Genomic DNA, 9,480 nt, shown 5'->3' on the forward strand with positions numbered 1-9,480 from the left:
CGCTCTGAGAGTGAATCTAATGCAAGACGCATGTCCTCCTAATTAGCCTCTTCATCATAGAGCATGACTCGGAGTGTTGGCTTATAAAGTTCAATTGGCAAGACGGTTTTAGTGCCGTATGTCATGAGAAACGGGGTTTCACCGGTTTCCCCCTTTTCAGTTGTTCAGATGGCCCAAAGGACGTGAGGTAACTCATCCACCCAAAGACCGCCAGCTCTTTCAATCTTCTTTTTTATGTCGTCTGAGATGAGCTTGTTGAAGGCTTCAACTTGACCGTTTGTTTGGGGCCGGCCAACGGATGCAAAACAATGTGAGATCCCCTGATCTCCCAACCAACTCTTGAGGGTATGTGTTCAAATTGAGGGCCATTGTCAAAGACCATAGACATAGGAACCCCAAACCGGGTGATAATGTTCCTCCACATGAAGGAGATGACATCCTTTGTCTTGATGCCCTTGACCGCCTTTGCCTCAACCCATTTGGTGAGGTAGTCTACAACCACCAGAATTTATCTTCTGCCACCTGTGGCAGGCATATATGGACCTAAGATGTCCATGCCCCATTTTGCAGATGTAACCAGGCTGTAGATAGCCGTCAGATTTGTTGCCGGACGGTGTATGAGCCGGCCAAACCTCTGGCACTTATCAAATTTCTTCACGAATTCCATGGCGTTTGCCTCAAGGGTGGGCCAAAAGTATCCTTGCCGCCTGGTCCTCTTTGCTAGAGTCCTGCCGCCTATATGTGATTCACAAAAGCCTGCATGCAGGTCCTCTAGCACCTCTTTTCCCCTTTCTAGGGTAACACACTTCAGCAACGGCTGGAGGTAACCCTTTCTGAAGAGTTCCCCTTTGTACATTTTGAAGCTCAGAGCTCGCTTTTTCAGTGCTGCCGCTTCTGAAGGGGCATCCGACAGTGTCTCATCTACCAAATATTCCCGGATGAGGTCCATCTAGGTAGAGCTTTGGTCAAGAACTCCAATGGGATCATGCTCAATACTTATTTTTTCCATGACCTCCTAGAAGACTAACCTAGGCGCAGCACATGTGGCGGATGAGGCCACTTTTGACAAAGCATCCGCCTGATTGTTTTCTAACTAGGGCACCTGACTTAGATGAAATTTGTCTAGTGTCCCTGCCTCATCTTTGACTGCCTGAAGGTATTTGATCATTGCTGGATGGGTGGCCTCGTAGTCACCATTGAATTGGCTAACGATCAATTGAGAATCAGAACAGGCGTCAACCTTTCTTGCCCCTGTCGCCTTACACATGCGTATACCGGCTAACAGGGCCTCATATTCAGCTTCATTATTTGAAGCTTGAAACATGAACCGTAGTGCATACTCGTATGTGTCTCCTTCCGGAGACTTGAAAATTACGCCTGCACCACAGCCGTTCAAGGTAGAACTTCCGTCTACAAATAACTTCCAAACCTAATCGATATTCTCCAGCTGTGCCGGCCTAGTCATTTCAACAATGAAGTCGGCAAACGCCTGACCTTTCACTGCCCGCCTAGGTTTGCAAGTTATCTCCAGGCTTTGCATTTCAACAACCCACTTGATCATTCTGCCGGATGACTCTATAGTAGTCATTGGACACTTGAGTAGCTGATCAGTATAGACAATCACCGGATGAGCCAAGAAGTAAGGCTTCAACCGCTTGACTGCTTTGTAAAGAGCCAACCCAAAATTTTCAATCATTGGGTACCGTAGCTCAACATTTCTGAGTATATGGCTGATGAAATACACCAGGAGCTGTTTGTCGTCTCTCTCAGCAAGGATAACAACACTAAGGGAGTGATCTAAGACAGCTAGGTACATGTAGAGAACCTCCTTAGGCAGGGGACTCACTAACCTTGGTAAATAATGCAAGTGTTGCTTTAACCTCCGAAATGCCGCCTCAACTTCCTCTCCCCATTCAAATCTAGACCTCTTCCTGATTTCTTAGAAGAAGTAAAGGCACTTGTCACTTGACCGGCTAAGGAATCTTCCTAAGCCCGCTAGGCAACCGGTTAGCTTCTGGGCCTCCTTGACGGTGCGGGGTGACTTCATGTCAATCACCGCCTGCACCTTTTCTGGATTGGCCTCTATGCCTCTTTGATCAATCAGAAATCTGAGAAACTTCCCATACTCAACACCAAAGATCGGCTTCTTTTTGGGATCAACAGCGAGTTTATGAACGGCTAAATCCGGGCTGACACCTGACATCTCCTCCACTTCAAAGGCGAATATACCTTTGAACTCTCTCAGAAGTTGGAGCAAGTCTGCTCCCAACATTTCAAAAGCAACCGTCCTTACTTTGACGGTTTTCTCAAGGCGGCTGTCGTCCAGGATGACATCAATGCTCTCACCAGCCGGCTGGGATCGGGAGTCATCCGGCCTTTTGCCAGTCAGTGATTGTTATTTTTCTTTTTTCTGGCAGGGGCCAATTGGTCCGCCTTTCGCCTTTTGCCGGCTGCCTTGGGAGTAGGCGCGGCTTCCTTATCATCGAGGTCGACGGGCTCCTTGGTATTGCCGGCTGCTATAGCAGTCGGCTTGACGTCTGAGAGGTAGCACTCCCTAGCCGTCTTCTGATCCCCGCGCAAGGCACCGACTGACCCGTCATCCCTCTCAAACTTAATCATCATGAGGGATGGGATGATGACTGACTTGGACTCGTTGAGGGTAGGACGGCCCAATATGAGATTTTAGGCGGTCAATTCCTCGACCACCAAAAATTTGACGACCATGTGCCGGCCTTCCCTCTTCTCTCCTAGCCGGATGGGTAGGTCAATCCTCCCCACCGGATGCACTACTCCTCCCCCAAAGCCGACTAGGGGGTGGGGAGCCTTGTGCATATTGCTAGGCTTGTACTTGAGCTTTGTCAAGCACTGGTAGCTGATCAGGTCAGACGAGCTCCCGATATCAATTAAGATCCGGCCAACTCGTTGGTTGGCAACCTTGCATTCGATGACAATGGGATCATCGTGGGGCTGCCTGACCATACCCCGATCCTTCTCAGAGATGAAGACCTCAGGAAAGGTGTCTTTTGACGCCTTGCCCTCATCCTCTGGGTTAGATAGCTTCCGGATGTTATCCTTGGTACCCCGTATGGTAGGAACCCCACTTGAGAAGCCACCTGCTATGGTGAAGATGTGCTCTTCATCAGTTTCAGAGCTCACAGCCGGCTTCTTTGACGGTTGTCCGCCATTTGATTTCGAGTTGCCCTTGGACTTTACCAGGTAGGATTTCAATGCCCCCTCCTCAGCCAGACGGTCCAATATCCGTCTGAGACTATAACAACCATTGGTGTCGTGGCCGACATCCTCATGGAACTGATAGTACTTGCTTTTGTCCGTGTTCTTGACAGAGCTTTTCATTGCAGCCGGTTTTCCAAGGGTCAACCGGTCTTTTATCTCCATGAGGATGGAGGAGCAGTCCTTATTGAACTCGTACTTGGGGACGTACGGTTCCAACTTTCTCTGTTTCTTCTAGGACGGCTGGCCAGTGCGGTCTGCTGCCCAGACTTCTTTTCTTTTCTTTTCTTCTTTTTTCTCCAGCTGTCTCTTTTGTTGGACCTCTTGGGTTCCGACGAGTGCTTGACGGCACAGAGTTCCATCGCCTGTATATAGGCTTCAGCCTCCATCAGTGCCTCTTGGAGGGTACCAACCCTCTTGCGGACCAGGTCAAACTTGAAGGTTGACCCATCCTTCAGACCCTTGAAGAAGTCTGTTTATGCAACTTCGTCAGACAGCCCCTGAATCTGAATTCTCATCAGATTGAACCGCCTAACATAAGACAAAAGTCCCTCCTTTTCACCCTGCTGAATAGCCCCTAGGTCGATACTTGTCTTTTTGGCAGGGATGTTCATGGAGAAGTTAGACGCGAACAAGTATGCAAGCGTCTTGAAGTTATTGATGCACCCAGCCGGCAGGTTGCCAAACCATCGTTGGGTTATGCCCTTCAATGTAGCCGGGAAGAATCTGCACCAGGCGGCATCATCCAACCCCTGTAGGTACATGAGGTTGGTGTATGCCATTAGGTGGTCTTTCGGGTTGGTGGTACCGTCGTAGGTACCGACAAACACATTTTTAACCTTGGCCGGCTGTGTCGCCTCAGTTATTTCCCGGGAGAAATCCGAAGCTGTTCCCCAAGGTTTAGCAGCCGGAGTTGCCAGTCCATAGGCTGGACCTGATATGCCGCATGGTCCCCAAAAGGGGCTGACTGCATGAATGGGGATCCATACGGCGCGTATTGCTGTTGGGGCACATACGGGGCCTGCTAGATAACATGAGGTCTAGTACGTACGGACATGCCGCGTGACTGAGTCCCTTGATGCGTCTCCGAATTCTTCATTGAAGTATTTCGGAAACTATCTGGGTAGGTCGACGTTGAAGCCGACTCACACATGTGCTGACTTCTCTTCGCCTGGATGAAGATTTGGGTGTCAGAGTAAGTCTTTTAGGACCCATCCTGTTGTACCTGCTGGATGGCCTTCCTTTGCTCTGATTAAGGGAAACGAAGTTTAGAGAGGTCGATTAGGGGCCCATCCGTTCCCTTGGGTTTGGGGTGCGGAGTAGGCACCCGGTCTTAAACCTGCTTCTTCCCGGAGGGAGAAGGATTCTTTGCCGACTAACCCTTGTTTGAGCCAGTTGACTTCTTGATTATGTCTTTAATTTCCCCCTTGAAACTAGTCATAAGATTCATGAGTTCGTCTCAAGTGACGGGGGCTGTGCCCTCCGCCGCCTGGGGTTGCCCAGGGTGCTTGCCGCCTGGGTTGCTTGGTCCAACTTTGTCTTGGCCCCGTTCTTTCTTTTCTTTGGAACGAGTGCGCCTGGAACGAAATGACCCGTCTAGGGCCATGTAAGTGTCGACTTCATAGTCGTCACCACTGTCACGGTCCGTATGGACCTCAAGGTCAACCGTAGGCCGGCTGCCCTTTGCACACGGTACAGAGTCCAATGCCATCTCAGTAGTACTCTCCCCAAAAACGGCGCCAAATGTTTTGGGGGTTTTTAGAGTCCCTTGGGAAAGTTTCAATACGGAGTATGCGCGCCTGACGTCTGTACCTGCAAAACCACGAAACTCCGGTTGGGTGGAGTTCCGCCTCCGACGATCAAGTTAGTATGATTCCGGATGGGTAAAAGGGCGGAATGTAAATGGGTTTTTCTCACTGATTCAGAGAAATTCCACAACTAATATAGCTCGGGTTTTGTGTTTTTATTTATGAATGAGTAATAAATGAGGAATTTCCTCTATTTATAGCAGATGAGGATCTGCTCCCCTATTGGGGGTACAATGCCACGTGTGAGCATCTGATTTGATCCTGTTGGGCCTCTGGTGGGCTGCCACGTGTCACTATGCTATTGGGCCATGTGGCATAGGGTATTTTTACCCTAAACATTGACTGTGGAGGTGCTTAATTGGTCGATAAACCTTTACGGATCCTAAGATTCAAGTTACCGGAGCTCACCCGGAATAATTGGCTCTAGAAGGAGGGGAAAGTAATAACTTCTATGATCCAAATAACCTTAAGTAGTCATGGAGGGGAACAATGAAATTATAGTACCCATCCCATAAACCAATAACCGTAACTATGACACCGGTATCCTCAACGGTGCAAGTAAGACCGTTAACAATGTGCCTAAGATTGTGGTGGAAGATAAAACTCACCTCATTTCTCATGATACGACAAATATGCCGATAACACCTGAGCGGCCTCGTGCCGCAATGCCAGATCCTAAGGATGAGTTCACTCCCGAAGAGTTGGAATTAATGGCCAGGGTCATGTGTGCTACGTCTAGGGAAAGAAAGGAAGCCGACGAGACAACTGCTAGCAGGGCAGGAGGAAACAGGGCACAATCTATCGGCGTTTGTTAATTTAGAAAGTCAATTCAATTAGGCTGCACCCCCACCTCACCGACAACCACGAGATGGGTCACCCTCATTAAGGTCAGGACCGTTGGAAAGGGAGTTTCAAGCTCCTCATAGTGCGCTGATTGAAGATTCAAGGCCTCGAAGGCAAGAAGCCAGCAGTGGACCATCTAGGCGTGTGGCTAGAGCCGTGGTCAAACCGAGAGTTTCTCCGTTCACTTAGGAAATCCTGGATCAGGGAATGGAAAAAATTAAAATTCCATCATGCAAATATGACGGCAAAGGTGACCCCAAAAGATATGTGGCGGCATTTGAAAGTCATATGTTGTTATATACCGACACGGATGTCGTGTGGTGTAAAGTCTTCCCGATAACGCTGACAGGAGCAGCTTCGGATTGGTTCTCGAACCTGGAACCTGGTCAAGTTGACTACTTCAAAACTCTGGTGGAGATGTTCACAGGCCAGTACATAAGCAATAGCGCGAGGCAAAGATCGTCAGGGGAACTGATGGCGGTCGGTCAAAAGAAGGATGAATCTCTAAGGGACTTCATTAGACGATTCAACAACGAAGCCAATACGATTCCCAAGCTGCAACAGGAAATAGTTATGATGGCCTTCATGAGTGGGCTAAGTGATTGTGACTTCAAAAAATATATGGCCTGGAAAACCTTCTCAAATTTGGGCCCAGCATTCAACAAGGCACATGAATACATTAAGAGTGAAGAGCTCTTGAAGGCCAACAACAGAGTGGCGCCAGCAGAGTTAAGTCGTTGGCCGATTGACAACGCAATGCATGAAATGAGTAGACCAGCGGAACAAAATCAACAAAGGGCGGATAGGCTAGCAAAAGGTCTTGGCCGGTATAACAATTATACGCTGCTGAACACGCTAATGGCAACAATCTATTCCGTAAATCAGCAAAGGGAATATTGGGCCAAGCTGGTACCCATGAAATCCAAGGGTCGAGTTATAAAGAAGTATTGCATGTAACACAAAGATGTCGGCCATTATACCGAAGATTGCATTCAACTAAAAGAAAACATTGAGGATTTGTTCGGAAAGAGAATCTCTCTCAATATCGGGCCCAACAAGATACAAATCGGCAACAACAAACTCCCGCAAGACATATTAAATACCAGCAGTCAGACCACAGACGTGCACTTGAGGCAGGTTGATAAGTGACATTTATGACACATTTTAGGGCGTTTTTCTCCCTTAGTTTTAGTCTTATTTCGGTGTTTCTTTGTTATTTCTATTCCTTTTAGTCTTGTTTCTAGTAAATTTTGCCTTAGTTTATGGTTTTAGGCCTTAATTGCGAATAATATGCTTTTTGCTCAGCTTCTAGCTTGATTTGCGTGTTTTTCTATGTGATCTTTCACTCTTTACTCTCTTGGTCTTTTTTTCTAGGTACTTGGAACTTTGCTCGATGTTGAAGACCAAAGAGAAGGCGAAAGAATTCAATAGAAGAAGCCTTGAAGCCATAAAGACGCTAAGAAGCAAGCAAGAGCACGCAGCCCTGCAGCATGCACCGTGGCCCGGCAGGATGCGCCGTGGCGCGGTGGGCTGCACCGTGGCGCGACAGCCTGGCTCTGCCACCGCAGGCGCGGCCTTGCGGGTTTATAGTTTTGGCCAACACCTAGAGATGCCTCGGAGAATCTCCCTGCGGGCGCGGCCCCTTGCCACCGCGTGCTCGTATCCGGCCACCTCGGGCGCGGCTTTTGGGTGTTTTCGATCTTAATTTTCGGATTTCCCTCTTTCTCTTCTTGTAATATAAATTGAACGATTTCTTAGACTTTCTAAAGGAAGTTTTTACATTTTCTCTCTCCTCTAATGAGGATTAGGCTTAGATTAGGAGTGAGTGTATGGGTGATGCTTACATTGATTAGAATCTTTTTTGCTAATTGATTATAGGTTTTTAATTGTGCTTTCAATCAATTGTGCGGAAGTGAGTTGATTGAGAGTCTAGATTCTTCCATGTCTATGCTAAGCTAGTTGCACGGGAGTGAATTAGCTTAGTAGGATAATTAGCATGCTTAATTGCGCGGGAGTGAGTTGAGTGTGTTGATCGTTCCTAATTTAGATCATGATCATCTAATTGCAATTTGTTATTGAATTCATTAATGTAATTGGATTCCCCTTTCCCTAGTATCTTGTTAATTGCTTTAAGTAGTGTTTTAATTGTTTTTCTCTCTATCTCACAACCTTCCTACTAGTTTAATTAGCTCAAATTAATACACTTAGTCCTTGTGGTTCAACCCTAGCTTGCCACTATTTAGTGTGAACTTTATAGAGTAAGATTAGGAATATAAATTGTATATTTGGTTTAGGATAGTAGACACGACCTCTTATCCGGCGATCAAATTTTGGCGCCGTTGCCGAGGACTAAGGCATTCATAGTTTGAGTTGATTAGATTAGCTAGGTTCTTGTGTATAGTTTTGATTTTTGTTTTCCTTTCTTTGCTTTGTGTAAAAAAAATGGCATGCTTATTTTTTCCTCAATTTGATGATGAACCCTTCTATGCTTACTTTGAAAGACTTGATGGTTTCCTTAGTTTCCATGGTTGTTCTCTTATGGATGGTTGTGGTATAGCTTATTGGGGCATGAATGAGTATACTAGGGGAATGGTTGAGAATATGTAAAATGGTAGATTCCATCTTTTGCCTATGCATGATGCTTGGAATTTCTTCACATGGCTTGCTAGAGATTCTTATGATAGAGAATGTCATGTTTCCTGTTTCGATTCTCAATGTCAAGATTCTTTTAATTTTTGCATGTTCTCTTGATGCTAATAATATGCCTTGTGATGATCCAAATATACATGTTAACCCCATCCCCTCTTATGCTTATTATGATGAGGTGTGTTCTAATGTTGATGATATGCATGTGAATGGTGAACCTCAACCCAATAACATTAATGCCTAAATTCTTTCCCAAATACAATATCTCACCCAACAAGTCCAAGAGCTTTAAGAGGAACAAAAGTTGAGAGAAGTGAGACTTGCCCAAGTGATGAGTGCTAGGGTTATTGGAAATGGATGGAAGTTATGTTGATGAATTGAGTGATTGATTGTGTTTAGTATGCAATTGATTCTTGATTATTGTGTATGGATGATGCTTACATTGATTAGAATCTTTTTAGCTAATTGATTCTAGGTTTTTAGTTGTGCTTTCAATCAAATGTGTGAAAGTGAGTTGATTGAGAGTCTAGATTCTTCCATGCCTATTCTAGGAAAGTTGTACGGGAGTGAATTAGCTTAGTAGGATAATTAGCATGCTTAATTGCGCGGGAGTGAGTTGAGTGTGTTGATCATTCCTAATTGTGATCACAGGTCGGAAAAACGACATGCCAAGGTAGGGGCAAGCACCGTCAGGGCGTAATATAGTGGTGGATGTTATTAACGGTGGTCCGGTGCACGGGGGATCCGTTAGTGGCGCTAAGAAAAGCTTGTCGGAGCATAGGCACGTGATGAATGCTTTGGGTGTAGAAGATTGCTCTCATCCCCCCAGCATTCCCTCAATATCCTTCTTAGAAGCTGATATTAGGGGTATCGTTTTTCCCCACGATGACCCGTTAGTACTTATATTGGCTATAAACGACAACCTGGTCAAGCTAATCATGGTTGACGGAGG

The 9,480-nt window shown here is 46.4% G+C and overlaps 1 protein-coding gene across 1 annotated transcript; it reads left to right on the plus strand.

Annotated features, from left to right (window-relative positions):
* Window positions 1–6,089: 6,089 nt before the first annotated feature.
* Window positions 6,090–7,313, plus strand: LOC110717214. The gene is made up of 2 exons (XM_021895866.1): window positions 6,090–6,791; window positions 7,257–7,313. Exons 1-2 carry the CDS (start codon window positions 6,090–6,092, stop codon window positions 7,311–7,313), a joined length of 759 nt encoding a protein of 252 aa, XP_021751558.1.
* The last annotated feature ends 2,167 nt before the right edge of the window (window positions 7,314–9,480 follow it).

The sequence above is a fragment of the Chenopodium quinoa genome, unplaced genomic scaffold (genome assembly GCF_001683475.1).
Source record: "Chenopodium quinoa cultivar QQ74 unplaced genomic scaffold, ASM168347v1, whole genome shotgun sequence".
Classification (NCBI taxonomy): Eukaryota; Viridiplantae; Streptophyta; class Magnoliopsida; order Caryophyllales; family Amaranthaceae; genus Chenopodium; species Chenopodium quinoa.